Source organism: Myxine glutinosa, chromosome 2 (genome assembly GCF_964187855.1).
Source record: "Myxine glutinosa chromosome 2, kmMyxGlut1.1, whole genome shotgun sequence".
Lineage (NCBI taxonomy): Eukaryota > Metazoa > Chordata > Myxini > Myxiniformes > Myxinidae > Myxine > Myxine glutinosa.
In genome coordinates, this window is record NC_136262.1 from 126,400,564 (window position 1) to 126,424,439 (window position 23,876).

At 43.7% G+C, this 23,876-nt stretch overlaps 1 protein-coding gene and 1 long non-coding RNA gene across 3 annotated transcripts in view; one reads left to right on the forward strand and one right to left on the reverse strand.

Annotated features, from left to right (window-relative positions):
• The window catches only part of LOC137421287 (uncharacterized), a 153,159-nt gene that overhangs the window by 55,008 nt on the left and 74,275 nt on the right, over positions 1 to 23,876 (forward strand). For both annotated transcript variants that reach the window (XM_068107182.2, XM_068107183.2), the window contains exons 5-6: positions 3,676 to 3,789; positions 10,975 to 11,619. In XM_068107182.2, coding sequence (XP_067963283.2) covers positions 3,676 to 3,789; positions 10,975 to 11,619 — 759 coding nt within the window. The remainder of the gene's footprint in view (positions 1 to 3,675; positions 3,790 to 10,974; positions 11,620 to 23,876) is intronic.
• LOC144890659 (uncharacterized) lies at positions 837 to 23,537 on the reverse strand. The gene is made up of 2 exons (XR_013622358.1): positions 22,965 to 23,537; positions 837 to 1,238 (listed from the first exon to the last, which is right to left on the reverse strand). It is a non-coding gene; the product is annotated as an uncharacterized LOC144890659 (long non-coding RNA).

A 23,876-nucleotide genomic window follows, 5' to 3' on the forward strand; every position in this document is an offset into this window, starting at 1 on the left:
AATGAACGTAGAGCAGCAACGAAGGCTGGAAAGGGTGGAAATGCGAATGGTTCGACGGATGTGCGGAGTATCGTTGAGAGAGAGGAAGACAAATGATGAATTGCGAAAGATGATGGGAATAGAGCCTGTGATGGATGCTGTTCAGAGAAACAGGTTGAGATGGTTTGGTCATGTGTTAAGGAAGGATGAAAGTGACTGGTTGAGAAGAGTGATGGAAATGAATGTAGAAGGAAGTAGAGGACGGGGAAGGCCGAGAAAGACTTGGCTAAAGATGGTCGAAGAAGAAATGCGGGCAAGGGGGTTAACAAGGGGAGATGCAGAAAATAGGGCAAAATGGAGAACATTGTCATGGGGACCGCAAGGCTAACCCCAGCTCTTGCAGGGCAAATGGCCTTAAAATGCCTGTTGTTGTTGTTGTTGTTGTTGTACCCAATGGATGTAAGCACACAGAAAATTCTCGTGGACCAATAACAGATCCATGAGTAGCGCCGACTAATAGGTGAACACATTCTGATAAGTTGCCTCTGAAACTGAAGCTGTCAGCCACGGATAACTCCGTGGCCCAACGGGTTGCCCAGCACTTGCCCAGCACCGGTAGGGGTCACTAAACCTAGCAGGGTCCTCCCGTCCAATAATCCTGCGTTATCTTACTGGTGGTTTGGTGTTCCCAACTAAGAGACCGAGCTCTCGACTCCACACCCTATCTACTATTATGTATGGCTGAGCGAAACCGTGGGTGGAAGTCGGTTATCTGAGGTGCAAATTGGTGGGGTACATCATCCCCTCTATTTGCTATGCACACACTATGTTGGATCAATGAAGGAAAGGACAACCTGGCAGGTTTGAAAGTACAGTTTATCAAAACTGAATGACGTATTTACAATCACAATTATTTACAGCATATATGACCTTTTAACAAAATATCACAATAAATAGGGCACATATTTGCAGGGTTATTCAAAACAAGCACATACACATCTCAAAGGCACAAATAAAAGCAATTATGCGGAGCATGCACGTTCCCCTTTTATAATCTTAATTGACTGGTTTCACTCTCAAACTTTGGTGTCGATTGGGCCAGCACTGTTTTTTTGGTTGTTTTTTTTCTACGATTTTCATATGTATGCAGACATAGAATTGCCTTATATCATATAATAGAATGGCTTGCATATTTATGGACATCAAAATTAAACGTATAATCAGAAAGGAAGGTGGGGAATCCGGAAGGTGGCGGGACACTGTGGAAGCAGAAAGAGGGAGGGAAAAATAAACGTATAACTTATTCAACTCAATTGTTGTTCTTTAACATAAACCACACTTTTTTTACATTTTCCTTTTGAAAAGATAACTGGTAAAACAATTTACAATTATTGACGAAGTTTAAATAATCCAAATCAAATGACATTTACATTATCACAAAATCATTTTATTGCGTCAGGATGTGCATGGGGCGGTTTCCCCGATTTGATACAGATGTCGATGACATGGTTTGAATAAAGATGTGCTTCCTTCGTTGGTAAGGCTGATGCTTGCCACTTGAACATGGTGTGATTTGTACTGACTGAAGTGTGAAAACTCCCTTTAATCTTAGTTGCGAACGGTATGTGACCTGGCGACCGTGAGCTCTTGCACGCTGCACATGTACAGTATACACGTACATGGTATATGCCGTCATTGACCCAACCACGCATGTCGACCACTGAAACTCATTTACCATTTATTTTAAACCCCGTTTGTTTATTCAACAATTATTTTCCGAACATTGTGAACAAGTCATTTGAAACTTAACTCGCATGTAAGTTGCAAGCAAGTCGCAAGTCCGAGTTTCAAGGCAACTTCATCAAGTCAGTGAAGTTGCAAGGCGCACGATTTTGCGACTCGATTTGCCAACGTGTGTGTGTGTGTGTGTGTGTGTGTGTGTGTGTGTGTGTGTGTGTGTGTGTGTGTGTGTGTGTGTGTGTGTGTGTGTGTGTGTGTGTGTGTGTGTGTGTGTGTGTGTGTGTCTGTGTGTGTCTGTGTGTGTCTGTGTCTGTATATATACATACATATATATCGTGTTGTCCTCTTTCACTTATAAGAGGTAAGGTCTGATGGGATCAAGCTCCTGCCCTGCCTTGACTATGATACTGCTGCTCCACTCCCCTCTGTCCTCAGCCAACTCTCTCCACCCTCTAACCACCCCCACCTTCCTTGTAACCCTCTTCACAATCCTCCCATCTCAACCACAGTCTATCTCTTTTTTTCTTCCTACCTTGTTCCCTCAACCTACCTGCTCTCTTTACATTCTCTCTTCCCCCATCCACACCAAATGTCCAGCCCATCTCAGCCGGCATTTCACCAATCTCCCCGTCAAGCTCATCTGCACACCAATCTCCTCACTCGGTTCATCCATTCTCCTTTGATCCACCATCCTGCAATTCTCCTGACCCAGTTGTTCTCGCAAACCTGCAGCCTCTGTGTTGTCTCTCTGTCGGTGCCACCTTCTCTGGACCTTAAAGGTAGGCCGGCGTTACAAAAGACATCAGAACCTTTCCTTTAAATCTCCTTGAAATCTTCCTGTCTGCCATTCCACCCTCCTCCATACATTCAGATCCACGTGAATCCCCCTCTGCACCTCTTCCTCTGACTTACCATCCCTGGTCACTTCCCCCCCAGATACTCAAACCTATTTCCTTGTCTGATCTCCTTCCCCTCCATTCATTTATTTTCTCTGCTGCCCAACCCACATCATCTCCATCTTCTCCATGCTCATTTTCAGCCCATGTTTCTCAAACACCTCCTTCCACTCCCCCAGTACTTCCTGCATCTCCCACCCACTCTCCACCATAACGGTCAGATCATCCGCATCCATTATCCTCTCCAGAATATCTTTCATGGTTACATTCCTGCTTACCAGCTCCATCACCATGATAAACATGAGTAGGCTGAGAGCACTCATCTGCCTTAAACTAAAGCCAAACGTGTATAAACCATCATCGTGCATGTGTACATGCAAATCATAACCCTCTTCTGGTGAAACTGCCAAAATCAAGACTCTCTGCTCATCTTCACTCTTTCATTCCCCTTTTTTCCCACCTCTGGAACAAGCTCCCACAATCTCTTCAATCCCACTCCTGCCTCCAGATTTTCAAAGCAGCTGTTCACCACCATCTCATATCTTCCCCCATCCAAAACCTTGATCTTTTGTACCCCCATTAATTCACCTCATACCCACCTCCTTAAAATTCCCTGTTTTCTTGCCTGAAAGCCCTGCAGTGTCCATCTTGTTTATCCAGTATACCCTCCCTCCTCAACCCTCTCTCTTCCACAGATGTCCCTGTTCCCTACTGTTGTCCTTGCTTTACTTTACTCCTTACCAGTCCTTACCTTACTCTTGACTTGTACTGGTCAGTTGCCGGTGAAGTCAACATACCATGCCATTCATGCTAAGCCGAATCCCAAAATTAAGCTTGAGAGAGAAAAGAACACCTCATGGCATGCAAAAAGGTTGTGGTTGTTTTAAACTTGTAACAATCACAGAAATACTAAAGTATTTTTTAAATTCATTTATAGCTATAAAATAAATTTGATGAATTGCCTGGATCTTCCACCAGGCTTATTGATGTAAAGTCACAAGTATCTACATTGCTTCTTCAGACTTTAGGAAATTACATGTTCTGTCTTCTTCTTCCACAGTGGGAGGAAAGAGGAAGCAATGCCATCCTGTGTTCACTAGTTTGGGACGTATTATTCGTAAACCTTGGCGGACCAAGAATGAAACCGAAGGGACATTCAGTAGTGATGATGAAGGTGGGTACAGAATTGTTTTGTGCGATAATTGCAAAAAAAAAAATGTCGTTTGTACTTTCTAGTCGATTGATTTGACATAAAAAACACGATTGCTTTAAATAACATCATTGACATACATCATCAGACTGTCAAGCAGAAATGTCTTAAACTCGAGGAAACTTGTTTGGATGCTGCAGAAAGATGGTTCTTTCAGCCAAACACCTGCCGACAGTTGGCAAGCGATGATGTCATACTGTCATAGGCATAATTTTTTACCTCCACCGACGGTCGACAGAGGTTATGTTTTCACGTCTATGTCTGTCTGTCTGTCTGTCTGTGAGCAGGATATCTCAAAAAGCTATTGACGGATTAGGACGAAATTTGGTGGACAGGTTTTTTTTTTTTTTTTTTTTTTTTTTTGTATACAAGATCGAGGCTCGTGAAAGAGCGAACATTATCACACAGAAAGACAAACCGACACATAAAACATATAACATCGGGAGCGGTAGACAAGATGGGGAGAGAGGGGGAAGGACACAAACACAACATTTGAGAGCAGGGACCGAGAGACATGGAGACATCGAGAGATCTGAGAGAGGGCGAGGGCTTTGGGGGGGGGGGGCATGGGAAGGGGGCGGTGGGAGAGGTATAAAACATATGGACACTGCCAGGACTTCCAGGAAAGAAGTTGGAATTTCAAACAAGGTGGATCTGGGGTGAATTAGCGGGGGTAGAAAAGATCAAGGTTTTGGATGGGGGAAGATAAGAGATGGTGGTGAACAGGTTGGGTTGGGTGTGTGACAACAACGAATTGATTATATTTTTATGAAGATCATTATCAGGATACGAGAATTTTTAAGTGATTCTTCACCATTGAGATATCGGGCCAAAGATTTTTTTTGACAAATTAATTAATAATGTAAAGCTCAAATGTCTTGCGTCAACAAGTATTCGACCCTTTGCTATTACACTCCAAATTGAGCTCAGGTGCATCCAATTTCATTTGATCATCCTTTAGATGTCTCCACAACCTGATTGGAGTCTACCTGTGGCCAATTCAATTGATTGGACATGATTTAGAAACAAACACACCTTTCTATATAAAGTCCCACAGTTAACAGTGCATGTCAGAGCAGAAACTCTAGCATGAAGTCCAAGGAACTGTCTGTAGAACTCCGGGATATAATTGTGAGGAGACATAAATCTGGGGAAGGGAATAAAACAATTTCTAGAATGTTAAGAGTTCCCAAGAGCACAGTGAGCTCTATCATTAGGAAGTGGAAAGAATATAGAACTACGCAGACTCTTCCTAGAGCTGGCCGTCCGACCAAATTGAGCAACCGGGCAAGAAGGGCCTTGGTCAGGAAGGTGACCAAGAACCCAATGACCTCTGACAGAACTACAGAGTTCCTTGGCTGAAATGGGAGATCCTGCCAGAAGGACAACAGTCTCTGCAGCACTTTACAAATGCAGGCTTCACAAACAATTATTCATTATTAACATGAGATGAGATCATTGGCAACAATTGTTTATCATTAAGATAAGATGAGTTTGTTATCAACAATTGTTCATTATCAGGATGAGATGAGTTTGTTATCAACAATTGTTCATTATTAAGATGAGATGAGTTTGTTATCAACAATTGTTCATTATTAAGATGAGATGAGTTTGTTATCAACAATTGTTCATCATTAAGATGAGATGAGTTTGTTATCAACAATTGTTCATCATTAAGATGAGATGAGTTTGTTATCAACAATTGTTCATCATTAAGATGAGATGAGTTTGTTATCAACAATTGTTCATCATTAAGATGAGATGAGTTTGTTATCAACAATTGTTCATCATTAAGATGAGATGAGTTTGTTATCAACAATTGTTCATCATTAAGATGAGATGAGTTTGTTATCAACAATTGTTCATCATTAAGATGAGATGAGTTTGTTATCAACAATTGTTCATCATTAAGATGAGATGAGTTTGTTATCAACAATTGTTCATTATTAAGATGAGATGAGTGTGTTATCAACAATTGTTCATTATTAAGATGAGATGAGTTTGTTATCAACAATTGTTCATTATCAGGATGAGATGAGTTTGTTATCAACATTTGTTCATCATTAAGATGAGATGAGTTTGTTATCAACAATTGTTCATCATTAAGATAAGATGAGTTTGTTATCAACAATTGTTCATTATCAGGATGAGATGAGTTTGTTATCAACAATTGTTCATTATCAGGATGAGATGAGTTTGTTATCAACAATTGTTCATCATTAAGATGAGATGAGTTTGTTATCAACAATTGTTCATTATTAAGATGAGTTGAGTTTTTTTCAACAATTGTTCATTATTGAGATGAGATGAGTTTGGTATCAACAATTGTTCATTGTTGAGATGAGATGAGTTTATCAACAATTGTTCATTATTAAGATGAGATGAGTTTATCAACAATTGTTAAGATGAGATGAGTTTATCAACAATTGTTCATCATTAAGATGATGAGTTTATTATCAACAATTGTTCATCATTAAGATGAGATGAGTTTGTTATCAACAATTGTTCATCATTAAGATGAGATGAGTTTATTATCAACAATTGTTCATCATTAAGATGAGCTGAGTTTGTTATCAACAATTGTTCATCATTAAGATGAGATGAGTTTATTATCAACAATTGTTCATCATTAAGATGAGATGAGTTTGTTATCAACAATTGTTCATCATTAAGATGAGATGAGTTTATTATCAACAATTGTTCATCATTAAGATGAGATGAGTTTGTTATCAACAATTGTTCATCATTAAGATGAGATGAGTTTATTATCAACAATTGTTTATCATTAAGATGAGATGAGTTTATTATCAACAATTGTTCATCATTAAGATGAGATGAGTTTGTTATCAACAATTGTTCATTATTAAGATGAGATGAGTTTATTATCAACAATTGTTCATCATTAAGATGAGATGAGTTTATTATCAACAATTGTTCATCATTAAGATGAGATGAGTTTATTATCAACAATTGTTCATCATTAAGATGAGATGAGTTTATTATCAACAATTGTTCATCATTAAGATGAGATGAGTTTATTATCAACAATTGTTCATTATTAAGATGAGATGAGTTTGTTATCAACAATTGTTCATTATTAAGATGAGATGAGTTTGTTATCAACAATTGTTTGTTCCTTGGCTGAGATGGGAGAACCTGCCAGAAGGATAACAGTCTCTACAGCACTTCACAAATCTAGGCTTTATGGGAGAGTGGCCATGCGGAAGCCACTTCTGAGAAAAAGGCACATGACAGCACACTTGGAGTTGCATAAAGGCATCTGAAAGACTGAGAGCATGAGGCGAAATATTCTGTGGTCTGATGGGAATAAAATTGAAATCTTTGACCTGAATGCAAAGCACTTTGTCTGGTGGAAACCAAGCACAGCTCATCACCATCCCGACCGTGAAGCATTGTAGTGGCAGCATCATGATATGGGGATGCTTTTCAAAGGCAGGGACTGGGAGACTTGTAAGGATAGAGGGACTAATGAATGGAGCCAAATACAGGCAAATCCTTGAGGAGAACCTGCTTCAGGGTGCAAAAGACCTTAGACTGTGACAAAGATTTATGTTCCAACAGGACAATGACCCCAACCATACAGTCAAAGCAACACTGGAATAGCTTCAGAACAAGAACGTGAAAGTTGTTGAGTGGCCCAGCCAAAGTCCAGACTTGAATCCCATTGAGAATCTGTGGAAAGACTTGAAGATTGCTGTTCACCGACGCTCCCCATCCTTTGACAGAGCTTTAGCAAATCTGCAAGGAACAATGGGAGGACCAAGAAGGAAACCGAAGTACCATATCCAGATGTGCAAAGCTGATCCAGACATACCCAAGAAAACTCAATGCTGCAATTGCTGATAAAGATGCTTCTGCAAAGTATTGACTCAGGGGGTTTAATACTTATGTAAATTAGATATTGCTGTATTTCATTTTGAATTATTATGTAAAAAATTCTAAAAACGAAAATTCACGTTGACATTATGGGGTATTGTGTGTAAATCGGTGACAAAAAAAGTCTCAATTTCATCCATTGTAAATTCAGGCTATACCAACAAAATGTGAATGGACTGAAGGGGTGTGAATCGTTTCTGAAGCCACTGTATGTGCTCTACCAAGTGTTGTTCTAGTTTACCTAGAAATGGAATGATGCATTGGTCTTGATTTGCATTACAGGAACCAAAAATCATATTATCACAGCCTTTATTCCATAATCTTCTGTATGATGGTAAAATGTGAAGCTGCCCTAGATCCAAGTCACATGTGTCTGTCATATTTGATACTTCTTGGCAGAATTTTTTAATGCTTCCCTAAAAGACAAACAACTACAACATAAAATTCGTTTTGGTGTATTGTGTCAGGCATAGTTTGGGGCCCTGAAGGAAACTGGGTTCGCATGGGCCTGGTAAGGTCCAGCAGTTGGGTCGACGTTCTCACCAAAAAATTATGTCTGTAGCTCTTTAACGTCGAGTGATTATCACACTCGACGTTAAAGGATTGATTGCTGACACGCCTGCATTTTGCCAGACTGCGTGCGTTGGAACTTATTTCCACGTCTTCGTGAACTACAATGGCATGTCAGACTAAAGGCAACATATAACATGGGATTACAACAAATTCATGATCTATATTCATCATTCTACCAAAGGAGCTGACTTCTTATCCATTTCCCTTATTGGAGTAAATGCAAAGTTTACTCCAACAAGGGAAACTTGCAGTTTGCAATGCAAGGGTTTGTTTACAAAGTAAAGCTAAAAACATTTTTCAGGCACCCAGTTCACTCCTTGGTGTATACGGCTCGTTTCTCGGCATACGGCTCTGGCCATGATCAGCCAGGTGAAAAAGGTTTGGTTTTTTATTTATAGAATACCCACCTACCCACCTATTTAGATACCGTATACTATCCTACTATAATTCACCAAATATCCGTCTGTCTGTCTGTCCGTCCATTCAAAGGTACCGCAAAAACGGCTGAACTGATCGCAACGATATTTTGGGTGGGTAATCCTGTGATCTCCTGGAGTAAAATAGGGTATTGTTACGGGGTCCTCCCCTATCCCCTGGTCTCGGTAAACCTCCGAACCCCGAGAGGGTCCCCGGCAGAAAGATGTGTTATCCTTGGTTGAAATTAATCAATAATGCAACCACACCAAGGGTTATGAACAAACAATATATTAAAAGCACACAAAAAGCACCATACAACAATGGGGGCGATCAACCCTGCAATCCAATCTTAAGATGGTACCCTAGCTCAGACTCACGGCACCCTCAGAGACTGAAGCAGAGCCCTTCTCAATGTCTCTAGAACACAACGGTGCTCCCGGCGAAGAGGCGCTGACGATGAGGCGGGTAAGGGGATGTAGGTCAGGCAGGGACCGTCACGTGGTCCCAGACAACCCCAATTGGCGGTGGAAAGAGGAATCCCAAAGACGCTATCCAAACGTGCACATACACCATGCAGTCGTGAACCGTACCGTATTCTTCAAAGGCCGCTGTCACGCACACACATCCTCGGCAAACCACCGGAGGGCGGGACCAAGGGACGCGGCTAACCAAGGGTCCGCGAACGACGCGCGAGGTCCCCGAAATGGCGGTTGGTTCTTCCTCGGGCCGCAGCCTCTCGGCGAAGATTCTCCGGAATCTCCCACCTGTACCTGGCTTCGCAGGCTTTTCCACGCCCCAGCGATATCAACGATCGCACGAGATTCTTTTCCAGGACTCAAAGTTCACTCTCCATGGATGCTCGACCACGCTGGGTCCGGAGCTTTTACAAACCCCTCGTTTCACCTCTGCCTCCCGCGCTCTTCTTCCTCGCTCCCTTTGTCTTCCGGGTCACGATCCGATTTCCAGCCACATTTTACCAGGAGCGCTTTTAAACCTTTTAACCACAATAACCCTTTCCCTTAAGCCACAATAAGCATAATATCTAGAACCAACAATGATAACAATAACAACCATAATTAGGGCCGAATCTGCAACAGTATATTGTTTTTCCAATTTCAGCTTTGACCTCCAGCATTTTCAGGTTTGGACTCCCGCATAACGTTATTTTCCTGGGTGCCGCACAAAGGGCTGCACCGATGGGCTGCACCGATCGGACTCGGTGACCTTGGACAAAGACCTTTTATAAGGACATGGGTTGAATCCCTGCTTGAGAGAATGCCAACCCTCTCCCCACCATCACGGTCGTCTCTCCAACTTACAATCCCATGAGATATACGGAAAGGACGACCCAAAACCAATTATCTTCTTTTTGATTCGTATATAAACATCATTAAAAGTAAATAATGACCGTGGCCAAAGTTCAAACGACGTAAGTTTAATCTCTACATGAGAGAATTCCACATAGCTATTTGGGCGGTGTATACGCTAACAGATCGCTGTCTCCATCAATCTTGCCAAGGCCGTAACACCTATCGGCTCAAAATCCTTTTAACTGTTGACTTGGTCGTTTTTACAATGAAGGAAACATGTATGGGGAGTACATACGACATCGTGATTGTGAATGTGACAGCTCTGAGGCGTCTTTCGCTTTGTGTCGAATTATTCAATAGATTCATTCATTCATTCATTTAATGTTCATCACGCTCATTCTTACACTCATTAAACGTTCATTAAACGATTACGAAAATAAAAACGAAAAACATTACGAAATTACGTTCACACAGTCACATCAAACACTACCGTGAACACAAACATCGTCACAATGAAAAGATCGTCACAAACGTTACATTACGTAATTCAAACCGTGAACACATCGAATATTGGAGAGCCCATTGCCCAAATTTGAAACACGATGGAATAATATTTTCTGATATGAACAGTGATGTGTATTTTATTGATATTCTACAAATACTGTTTCGATTTTGATGATTTGCGTGTGATATGATTTAACTTTTAACAGATGTTTATATAAATCGTTTAAAAAAAAAAGAAGCCTTCAATTTCTGATATTTTGCCTTATCATTTGGGCCTCCCAATTGAAGCCCCACCCTCAGGGCAGGTACCGTTGCTAGTATTCTAAAGACATTAATACCATTTCTTCCGCCCTTTGCAGTTTGAATATATAAGTTAGTTAAATAGCTTTATTCTGAATCCAACGATCCTGCTGCATTAACTTATTGCTTTTTTTTTTTTTTTTTTTAGCTTACATTATCGATGAAGGAGATATGGAAGCAGATGCCTCCATGCTTCTTGATGCTGCGGGGTCTGGACTTCCTGGCCCTGACCATGGTGATCCATCTCTCTACATCCACCGATCCCATCCACAGTGGCCACCAGCTCGTCGCCGATTTAAACAGGAGTCTGACCCTGAGTGGTTCCCGGCTCCTGGGGAAGCGCGTCGTGCTGGACTGGGCAGCATCTTTATGGCTGATGGTGCTGGTACAGGAGGTGGTGGTGGCATTGGCACAGGCATTGGTGGTGGTGGTGGCAATGGCAGTGGATTTTGTGGCATGGCAGGTAGTGCTGTTGGAGGAGCAGGGGGAGTGAGTGCGAGCATAATTGGTAGTATCAATGATATTCTTGAAGCGGCTTCACTAGGTCGCCCTCATGCTTGCACCCAGTGTGGCAAGGCATTTGCCTCTGCTAAGGACCTTGGGAGACATGCCTGGACCCACAGTGGTCTCAAGCGGTACAAGTGTGACTTTTGTGGAAAGGGCTTCACGCACTCTGGTACACTGAAAGTGCATCGACGTTCACACACGGGAGAGAGACCATTTGTTTGTGGAGAGTGTGGCAAGGCATTTATAACATCGTCTCATCTAAAGCGCCACCGTTTCACGCACTCTGGTGAGTGTACTTGTAACTTTGTTCATGACTTCCAGCTAAAAGTGGTACTTTACTAATCCTGAACAAAGTTGTTAACTTGCTACATGATTATTGTGAAATATGCTGTGTTTGTGGTTTATTGCACAAAATAAGTAGTTTAAAGAAAGTAGCTGATACTCCAGGTCCCCCGCATTTTGTGTGGTATGAGGAATAGATCTGTGTAATATGAAAGCTAAATCTTGAACGGTTTTTGAAATATCGTGTACACAAGCCAATTTACTGAGATTGTTGCCATGGCAAAATAATTCAGCCAATCACAGCCGTGATATAATCGGGTTGAGATAATGTTATGAGGAATAGATATCTGCAATATGAAAGCTAAATGTACTGTCGTGTCGCAGGTGATTAAGATCGCGAGCGGTAGATAGCCAAACGTTGCTTTACTCCTCGGAGTATTTCAAAACTTGGCGGGATTATCTTTGGCGCGCACGGGAGAGGCCTGAAGCCTTATCTAATCGGGAACACGCGGGGTTAATCCGAACCCACAGAACAAAGAAACGAAACAAGACAAGGAATGAAATGCACAAATAATGGGTTTATTATAAATAATTTCAACCCAGGTAAAATAAATGCGACGTAAAAACTATTGTCTTACTTGAGACGTCCCCATTCCGACTCAGATACAGACAGGGGAATGAGATAAAAGGAAATAAATGTTTGTTGATTAAGCACTCAGCTCTGGTCTCGACGAGCAGGTCGGTGGGGTCGGTCGACGAGAGGACCGCATGACGAAGCGCCCAACAATGGCGTCTTGTCAATTGTGCCAGCACGCCGAGCCGTGCAGCAGGCAGCTAAAACGTCTCCCGCTCAATCCCTGGCCAGCCAGCACAACACGATCCCCAGCACCAATCTCCCCTTCTTAAACGCGGTGAGGGCTCCACAAATATCCCCTCTGAAAGCGCACAAACTCCAGCCAAGAGCCGGAGACAAAAGCGTCCACTCGCCACGAACCCAGAACCAAGAAAGCGCGAGAGGGGGAAATGCACCCTCCCCTCTTCTCGCTGACGTCACAATGGAACCAATCCCCGCGCCCCACCACTTCAGTCCATGGCCATAACCAATCGTTCCCTTTGGGGCGGGGCCTCACGGCCTGCCTTGACGCCCATCGAGAATGTTCTGGGGTGGGGTTCCCTTGCCGATCGGCAAATGTTTGGGTTTCTGTCGGGCTTGTCGGTGTGGTTGTGGCAATGTGCCGATTGCATGGCTGGCCGAGTGAATTTTATAAGAACAATGGGAAAAATCACAGGTGGCCAATTAAACACTGGGGTTTATTAATCTTATGCCCTAGAACTAGTTAACACAAAAGCCACACCCCTTATGGGCCTTGGGGACATGCAAACACTTAACATGCACGTTTACTCTGCTTATGTACATCAAAATGGGCTTTCTGCGTGTCACACGGTCCATGCTAAACGATCAATTCCTGACTTCACTTAGGTATTTCATCTCCTACCCCACACAAACGTAACAGTACAGTTGTTTTTGAAATATCACGAACAGAAAAGTACGTATGGACAGATGATCGGCCGGTCGGACAAAGCTCATTTTAATGTCCCCATCTCCGACCTTGTCAGAGGGGTGGGGTAGAAAAATGTTAATCAAGCAATGTGCGTTGATAAGACGGATCTGTCTGTGCCCTGTATGTGATTTATGTGCAAGCTCCACCATGAGTCATAAATCGGTTTAAAATACAAATAAAAGAGGGTGATTGCTGGATGATAGATGAAGAGGTTCAACAAACCAATAATGAGGTTGAGAAGTTGCAGACAATAGACATACTGATAAACACCAACATAGGCGATAAGGCTTCACTTCAGGCAGAGAAAGGGGCAGACTTTTTAATGCCTTTTCTGATGAAGTCACTGGAGGCATTATGCTTTTGGGTTGTCTGTCCGGCTGTCCGTCCTCCCATGGTAGTTTTTCGTTACCGCGATAACTTAAGAACGGCTGAAGAGCTCTAAGTTAAACTTTGGTACAAGTAGGTATAATGATGCAAAGATGAAATGATTTGATTATGGGGTCAAAAGGTGAGATGTCCCATTAGGTAAAAGTTATGTTACTGTGATAACTTGTGAACCAGTGATGGGATTTTGACCAAACTTGGTATAACTATCTTACTATAACTAGCAACAGTACCCGCGCTACAGGCGGGGCTTCGATTGGGAAGCCCAAATGAAAAGGTAAAATATAAGAAATTGAAGGCTTTTTTATTTTAAACGATTCATATAAACATCCGTTGAATCATATCACACGCAAATCATCAAAATCTAAACAGTACATGCCTAAACAGTACATGGACGATCACGTACCACGTACGTCTCGCGTCTCGCTTGCTCTCATGTTGTCCCGATAAATGATCCTTCCTACGGAAACCTTGTTACGACGGAAAAGTTATAGTAAGTAAAGGTTTCCGTTCACCTACGGAAACCTTGTTACGACTTTTACTTCCTCTAGACAGTCAAGTTCGCTCATCTTTTCGGTGCACCGGCACGAGCCGAGAACGGCCCGTGCAGGGGCTGATCCTCGGATCTCATCAAACCGTCCGATTGGGAGTAGCGACGGGCGGTGTGTACAAAGGACAGGGACTTTATCAACGCGAGCTGATGACTCGCGCTTACTGGGAATTCCTCGTTCGTGGGACACTGTCTCAAGCCCCAGTCCCCATCATGGAGGGGCTCAGCGGTTTAGCCGAGCCTGACGGCGAAGGGCAAGGTACACGCTGGCCCGTCCAATGTAGCGCGTGTGCGGCCCCGGACATCGAAGGGCATTAAACGTTCATTAAACATTAAACGTTCATTAAACATTAAACGTTCATTAAAGGATTACGAAACGAAAAACATTACGAAATTACGTTCACACCGTCACGTCAAACACTACCGTGAACACATACATCGTCACAACATCGTCACAATGAGAACATCGTCACAATGAACGTTATGCGAACGCGAATGTTATGCGGGAGTCCAAACCTGAGAATGCTGGAGACAAAAGCTGAAAATGTGAAAACTAAATAGCCTATTTTACTCCCAGGGGTCCCAGGATTACCCACCCAAAATATCTTTGCGATCAGTTCAGCAGTTTTTACGGTACCTTCGAACAGACAGACGGACATTTGGTGAATTATAGTGAGACTAGCAAAGGTACCCGGCGTTGCCCGGGTTCCAAATATGTAGAAAGTAAATGACTTGACTTATAGCAAGTTGTTATGTAGTTCATGTTGTATGTAATTATATGTACATAACATAAGAACTTGCTATAAGTTAAGTCATTTAAGTTAAAAAAGAGTGAGTGAGTTGGTGATTTAGGTCCAAGTTCAATCCATTTAGGGACTATATCTCAGAACGGGCCACATTTGGTGGCTTCACAAATTTTTGCCACTGTTGGGATTGGAACGCAGATTGTCTGCGTGGCAAGCAAGCACATGATCCACTGGGCCACCAGCGCTGCCTAGGTAAAATATTAACAGACGTGTGTTTTAGTCAGCAAGAGCTCTGGGGTAGACAACATTTCTTGTTCTGCCGTTTGGTGCTCTGATGAAAAGATGTGTTCTTGCCCCAACACGTGAGCATGCAACGTGGAGTTGACCATGAGAGAAACATGGACTTGTCAGTTCAACTCCAGCAACCTTGAGAGACTGTCCCTGAGACTTGTTGATGGTCATAGCAAATGATAGTCTCACTGGAAACTGAAGGCGCTTGAACTGAAATGGCATATCTGTTGGGATGATGGGAATCCGTGGAATAAAAACATCCTCTCCCTTGGCACAACCAGTCATAATGGTGGCTTTGATCACATGGGGCATAAGAGTTTTGACAGCGAGTCTTGTACCGTTACAGAGTTTTGGTGCCTCCAAATTTCGTAGCAACATAATGGGGGCTCCCACTTTCAGTTGCAGATTGTGAGGTGGAACACCAGTGAGCTGAAGAGAGTTTAGAAACTCTGTTGGATAGTTGACAGCATCGTCGAGATCAACTACAGTGTCAACTGACTTGTACCATGTGGATTGGTCTGGTAGCTGTTGAATGATGGTGGCATTATTATCCTGCACAATGTCATTTTTGGGAGCAAGGGTGGCACATTCACAAAGCCACTCATGGTTTTTATAATTCTGTGAGAGGCTAGGATAAACCTTTAATAGCATTTCTTCAGATGTGTTGATGATTGTTCCACAATTTGGGGGGTATTGTGACATCTCCAGTCTCAGTGTCTACTGGTAGCTGACCATTGCCCAGTTGAAGCAAAACCTTTGGAAACTGGCCTGCTGAGACATCTCTATTAAGTGCAACTCTCATGTTGGTAGAAAGATGGAGTTTTTCCACTCGTCTCCAAATATAGGATTCTTTGAGGCATGCTCTCAACCCATCAGCAGGTGTTCCCTTTGGAATGACTGGTAGAGTTTGCCTGAAATCTCCAGAGAGCAAGAGTGTGACTCCACCCAAGATTTTAGTGTTACCTCTGAGATCCTGTAAGGTGCGATCGAGAGCCTCAAATGCAAGTCTGTTAGACATTGTGCACTCATCCCATACTATCAGCTTGGCCTGCTTTAGAACCTGTGCCTGTCCAGATCCTTTGCCAATATTGCACACAGGACTCTCATTGTGGGCCAGGTTGAGTGGCAGCTTAAAGGCAGAATGAGCAGTCCTGCAACCTGTGAGCAAAGTTGCAGCAATTCCAGATGAGGCTGCTGCCATAGCAATCTGCTGTAGTGAACGAACTTGTGCCAAAATTAAGTTGATCAAAAACGTTTTGCCTGTTCCACCAGGGGCATCAAGGAAAACAATTCCACCCGAGTCAGATGTCAACAATTGTTTGATCCTTGTATAAGCTTCTTTTTGATCTGGAACCAAGAGTGGTTCATTTTGGCGGACATACTGTTGCAGCTGTTGAATGTCATAGGTGGTTGCCTGAAGCATCTCTTGACTGAGAGTTGCAGGTTCAGTTCGTACAGGAGCAGGCAGTCCACACTGTTGAAGATCCTTGCCAGCCATGGACTGTACAGTATTTTCAATGAGTACCAGTGCTTGGTTGTACATGGCAGAGGTGAACTGCAGGTTTGGGTTTTTTGACTCTTGTTGTGCTTGATACAGTATGTCTTCTGTCATGCTGTCCTGGTGATTATGCCAAAGTTGCTCAGGATTGGATGGTGAACAGGCACAGATAATGATAGCAAAAAGGCTCCTCATCTTGCTTGGAGAATACGAGACTGCAGCCTCTTCCAAGGTACTGTTCCAGTGTGCATCATCTTCCAAGAGACCTCTTCTCAGGCAAGCTTCACGGTATGTTGCACAGACATATCCAGCAACTGTCTTGAGATCCTGGAATGAGGTTGGACCATGAATGTTGTGCAGGAGGAGTCTGAGATAAAAGCACTCATAGTTGCTGGGATGAACAGTGTAGACACGACCTAACACTTGACTGGATCTGATGTGAGGGTGTCCAGGGATTGTTGCACCTTACTTTCTTGGCTGAAATGCCTTTTTCCCTTCTTGCCAGGTGTAATATCTGGGCACTTCACAGTAGAGAAGACTTCTAGCAAAGGAATCCTGTTTGCACAAATCAAAGAATGCAGTTAGTTTGGTCCTAGGTGGCTGCTGGGCTCGCTGCAGCGCGGTTTCTTCTGTGAAATAAACTCTTTCACCCATTTTCCAAATGGATCTCAAGATGCATAACACTGGGGTGGCGTTCATGAATGGGAAAGTTGAGAATACGCCACACAGCCTCATAGTGCAGCGGCATAGCAAACCAATTGTGCATTTTGTGATGGAAGCACCAAATTTGGCAGAATGATAGAATATTATATGGAGAACATTTTCAGATATGGAACCACTTTGGAATTCACCCCAATGTGGCTGCCATATTGGATTTCAAAATGGCGGCTTAAAAATCTTTAATTACAAATATTTCTGGTTCTATACCAGCTACAGCCTTGATTTTAGTGTCTGGATGTACAAACTTGAGGTCAAGGAATTGAATGGTTCTACTTAGAAGTTGATTTACTGACGCCATATTGGATTCCAAGATGGCGGCTTCCGAAAATCTGCTGACCGATATCTCTGGTTCTATGCCAGCTAGATACTTGATTCTGGTGTCTAGATGTACATTTCTGAGGTCAATGAATTGAATGGTTGTATTGAAATATGTTTTAATGCACATAAGCAACTGATAATCCCATATTACGTACATTGTATACACACGTTCAGCAAGAGAACTAGCGAGCGTATTGCATCAAGTCATGCCAAGTGTCACAGTTCCAACTCAATGTGAGCAGTCACCATCACAGGCACACAGTGCTGTGCATTTCAGAGCCGCTTTCTTGCACTTGCATCTCCCACTGCAACCGTTTTCGCACCCACAACAGATGAGTTCATAGCAGGATTTGGCAGCTTCTGGTAGTGTTGTCCACAGAGGATCGAACTGTCCATCATTGTCCACCCACCCCCAGTCGCATGGTGATGGGAGATAGCAGTGTGGGACAAGAGACTGTCCCCAACAATGTCCACCCTGGTAAGTTGCTCTCTTCACGTGTTGTACTAGGGCGGCCTGTGTTGGAGGTATTGCTTCAATGGATCGAGATTTCTTTGCAAAGAGTTTCTTTCTTGCCAGATTCACCTCAGAACATGTGCATGTGCGGTCGTACAGAAGCACTACGTATCTCTCCAGGGTTGCCAGTGTATCCTCAGAGATCTCACTTGGTGCAGATGCCAGGTCCAGGAATGCATTGGTCACTTCTGGAAAAGTTTCCCATACTGCCCATGCTGTTTTCTTGCCACGACCTGCAAAGCTCGAGACGGTATCACACCCTGTGATTGCATGGAAGATTGGCAGTGCCTTGGCTTTGTCTGGTCCCAGGGTAGCAGACAGCTCGTGTGCTGCTATGTAGCGGAAGTTCTTTCCGGTTCCAAGCGCTAACCAGAGTTCGTCCACTACCTCATTAAGCTCCTGGGCCATCCCATCCACACAGCGAGAACCACCACATCTGTGTCCACGGTGCGGATGAGTACTCTGCGGTGTCCAGATTTCATAGCAGCTGCTGCGTGGAGCATCATGCGCGTGTCTGCTTCCTCGTGATTGCACGGGGCCAAAGCGGCTGATTGTGACTGTGATACTAGTATCCTTGGCCGATTGGTTCTCTGCGTGATGTGCAGCCCAATAAATGTTTCCTGGATTCTGTGTGTCACCACTGTCACATGCATCCTTCACAGTCTGGAGCCACCTCTTCTCTTTATCCAGTTCAGCTTGTGCAGGATTCCTCTGCAGCGACGCCTGGGTTCCAGCTGGTACAGGGTGGCTTTTGGCAAGTGAACTAACTGGTTGTACATCTGTGTAATACCGTGGAAGGTCCTCCACAGTCTTGACATTTGAGACACCCCCGATGATGACAATACCTCGGTCTGTGCCTTGATTGTCATAGTCTGGATGTTGTATCAATGAAATACCAGTTCCGTGGAAGGAGTTGTGTGCTGTCGTGGAACTGGGATTGTGGTCTATATTATCCACAGCTGATGTGGTGAACACTCCACCGCGGAGCTTTGGGGGACAGACCACCTTCTCCGCCCGAAAGCGCTGACAGACCCCGTTCCCCAGCTCTGCAGAGATCCGTAGCACTCTATCATAGGCAATGCTGATCCCTAGTCCAGATAATGTGTCAACCAGTTCCCTCTTTCTCGTATGGGCTTGAAGCATCAAGCCAAGATATATTGGCAAAGGAGTCTCTTGACTAATGCTGTGTCGTACGTCTGTGCCTGCACCTCTCCTCTCATGCTTCACACTGTTGTATTTGAGAAGTTGAGCTATTGTCACAGACGCCGATGCCGATGACTGACATGCCTGATCTTTGATGCCTGCGCCCTCTAAAATCATGGAGACCATTGTCAGCAGCAGTTGTGGCACAGACTCTTCTTGACATTTGTTTGAGAAGGACCCATTGAAAGGCTGAGATGACTGGAACATATCCTTCCTTATAATCCCTGCAGCTCGTGCCAGGTGCACAACATCACTGTCAATATCATGTTGACATGCCTTGGCTAATGCACTGCCAATGTCTTCCTGAAACACCAGCAGGACATCTCTTCCCTGCCTGTGCTCCTGCAGATCAGGGAAGTGTGCCAGGATACGCTCCTTGAGTCTGGTTGTATGGACTCGTGTTTCCAGCACAACTCCGAACTGTTCCATTCTCATTGTGTAGAGCTTGGTGAGGTCTGCCATCTTGAATACAGGAGCAGTGTCTTCTTCTTTAGCAGTTTCCTCTATGTACGTTACCAGTTCAGCAAGGACTATTGCTGAAATGACATCTACCGTGCTCTGGCTTTGCTCAGCAAGCTTTTTTGCTGCCCTCACGCGGTTGTATAGGGATGTCAAACATTTCTTATGGTACTTGGCCTCTCTTGCGACCATGTCCCCAGCACTCAGTTGGGCTAACAAAGTGGTATCCTGAAGAAACTCTGCAGCCTTGCGAACGTGTTTATCTAGTTCCAATGTCGCTGCTTGATGAAACTCCAAACCAAGCTCTTGCTGGCAGAAGAAGCACAAATTGTCGCATATGCTATCAACACAAGCTGCCTGAGACCTAGTAAGCTTGTACTTATCTGTGATTGTACTGGGGATAGGGCTTCCCTCTGGATGACTTCTCTTCTGTACCCGCTGTAGCTTGGTAGTGTTATATTTCACCCTGCATGACTTGTGCCACTTGGATTGGTGGGCAGCTAGAGTGGCAGCTATCCCTTGGCCTTCATCCAGTCGTTGCAAGTCCACGTCTTGTGGCAGCTTGCCTAGTTTATTGAATGCTGATAGATTGTCTTCAAGTGTCTTGTATCCAGCACCTGCATCAGTTCTTTTCGTGACAGCAGGACACTGTAGGGACTCTCCTATATCAACTTGACACAGAACACAGAGTTCCCAGTCCAGTGGCGTCTTTGGCGTTGAAGTTACATGCTTGGTAACATGAACTAACTTGAACTGCTTCGACATGATTGAAACCTGGATGGAGCAAACAAACAAAAAAGTCGTTTAATTAGGGGTTAATCAACGGACCAGCATGTTTTATCTACAGGACAATACACGACCCCCCCTGAAATTTGACACCAAATGACCTCTTTTAGGGGTATTTTTGGCCGAAATTTTCAAATTTTTCACTCCCCAGACCCCTAGATGTTCCCTTGAGCTCAGAATCGCCGCTGTAATGTGTCTACTGATGTTAGAAAAGATATAGGGTGAATGGGGCAATAATTGTGCCTGTAGGATTTGTTTCCGCCACCCCCCTAAGGGTTACAGATTTTTAAAGCCGCCATTTTGAAATCCAATATGGCGGCGACCTTGCGTGAATTTCAAAGTGGTTCCATATCTGAAAATGTTCTAAATATAACATTCTATCATTGTGCCAAATTTGGTGCTTCCATCACAAAATGCACAATTCTTCTTAAATTTTTGCTATGCCGCTGCACTATCATTACTGCTGATGTAACGACCCATCTGATATGCTGATACCTCATCATTTTTGGTTTCCTCTCTCTGCAGACCAAAGACTGCCTGATCAGTACCTTTGTTGACGTACTTCAAGACATACTTGATAGACTTGACTGAGTAGCATGCTTCAACATTGATGTGTGATTTGAAGATGCGTGAAAGGAGAGGGTTGAAGGGCACCACCCACTGGTTGTCAATGACAATTTCTTGTTGTTTCACTCTGAGAGTAGTGGTGAAGCCCCCATCACCTGGCTTTCTTCTTCTGTACAAAGGATATCCATCCTGATCTGTCTGAGTTTCTGTAAGAAGAGGTCTGGGGTATCGTTTTGTGCATTTTCCTGCTTTCATGCAAGGTGAATGAGTGTTGATGTGACCACAGGGACCATGGAGCATGTGCTTCACCACTACTTCGTGCAATACTTTGTCCTCGGTAGGATTTGGAATCTCTGCACTGATGATATCATCTACCTGAGCTGGACGAATCTTATCCTTAAGCCAGACCAAAATGTGGATGTGTGGCAATCCATGCTTTTGCCATTCAATGGAATACATGTAACATCTGCAATCTCCAAAAACAGCACCTTTTGTGATGAGATTCATAAGTGAAATAACCTTCTGGCGAAACACTCTGGCAAGAAGATCATGCCTGTCTTGGGCTGTCTGACCAAGCAGACATCTTAATTCTGTGATTCTGTGATCTCGGGCCATGTAGGATTGCAGGTAAAAGTGATAAACAGATCAGGTCTACTCTACCATAGTAGTGAACATAAGTCATGGCATCCTGTGAGTACTCATGCATGTAGCGAGGACCTCCTGTGGAGGAAGAGGGCAGTATAACCAACTGTCCAACATTGGCAGCATGACCATCATTTGCAACAGCATCTCTAAGGTGAACATAGCTTTCCACTCTAAATCTCTTCTGGTTGTGTCTGATGTAGCACAATCGCTCAGACTCAATCTTGGCATACATGTCAACAATGAATTGGTGGAAGAGCTGACCATATCGCAAAATATGACTGTCCATTTGTCTGACCATAATTGGGTAGGAATAGAAGTCATTGGCAGACACTTTTTTCCATCACGTCTTTGGTGTTCAAAGTGAAATCCATCCTCACCTTTCCAGAATATGAGAGGATACTGCAAGGCAGCATAGGCCTTATTAGTTTCAGAAATGCAAATCAGTTTGTCATCTTGCTGTTGGAGAATGATGTCTCGCCGATTGAATTCTTGTCCAGATATGAGGACAGCCACATCCGAAACAGTAGGAGCATTAAAGCGCCGTGGATGCTGTCCTGTTGGAGTTCTGTCAGCATGGATGATTACTTTCCAGTTTGGCTGTGTTAGATTATGCAAAGTAGTGTGAAAACTCTTAACATAATTATTATGAGCATGGAGCATCTGCTGAAGAGCCAGCACAATTTCCTATCTGACAGTTGTAAAATTTATGCAGCGCTGCTGTACCTGCTGCTGCTCATCACCCAGGAAATAAATTTGAAGAAACGTTGGGTCTTCATTAGGTAAGGGCAAAAGCGAACCAGCTAAATGGTAAACCTGTCCCTGAACCTTAAAAGTTGGCATCCATCCTTGTTGCTGCACAATGCTTGTAGTACCAAATGAGGTCATTTGAAAGCAGGAGTTGTACTTTCGTATGTTTGCCAAGAAATGGTGGGAGTCTCTGTTGCTGCCAGCTAAAAGTGACTTTAGTGGTTCAGGTGGTTCTGTGAGGGGTGGGAGAAGCACTTTGCCTCCAGCACAACACATTCCAGGTGATTCAGCCTTCCACTTCTTTGCTCTACAGTGTTGACAGATGACATACATTCCACCTATGTGAACAATAGAATCACCTTCATAGTTGATGGAGGAGTCATATTGAAAGGCAGCAAGCCTCTTGTTCTGCCACTTGCTTGCTCTCACTGCTGTCTGCCTGGTGCGGTGTGCACCAAGTCGTGCTCTTGTCTGGACCGGAGTTTCTGCTGCCCTGGCTGCTGAATGTCTGGCTAAATCAGCCGCTTTTCTAGAAATTGTCTGGGCTGGAGTTTCTGCAGCCCTGAGTGCTGTCTGCTGTGCAGCAATTCGCGCTTGTGTTTGAGCAGGAGTTTGAGCTGATCTCAGTTGTGCCTGTCTGGTCTGCTGTGCAGCAATTCGCGCTTGTGTTTGAGCTGATCTCAGTTGTGCCTGTCTGGCTCGCTGGGCTGCAAGTCGAGCTTCTCTCTCTGTTGAGGACCCTCTTTGTCTCTTTTGTTGTACTTGTATTGCATGTGCATCTGCACTTGCAGAACGTTGCCTCTTAGGTCCCATTTACGAAGTTACTGAGAAGTGATTGTCTGTAAGAAAGCAGAAAAACACAAATGTATTGAAACGTTAGTGTTGAGTAGTATACGACACCACTGAGTGAAAAACAATATGCGTATTGACTGAAAAACATACACCAAAATCAATATAACTATATCTTACCTTTTGTACTGAAAATACCAGTATTTGTAAACATTATTGCAAATTGCTGTGAACAATCACCTACTGAAACATCCCATGAGAGATATCCTTGGATGAAATAGCTTTGATTTGGAGGCAGTGCAGAAATGTCAGATTTGGTCCCTGGGGGGTGTGGGTGGGGGTGGGAGTGGTCGGGTTTTTTTGTTCATCAGTGATTCTGTGGTGCATGGGGACCCTCGTGCCAAATTCTATGAAGATCCGTTGAGAAATGGCAAGTTTGGTCCCGGGAGGGGGGGGGGGGGTGGAATTTTATGGTTCATTAG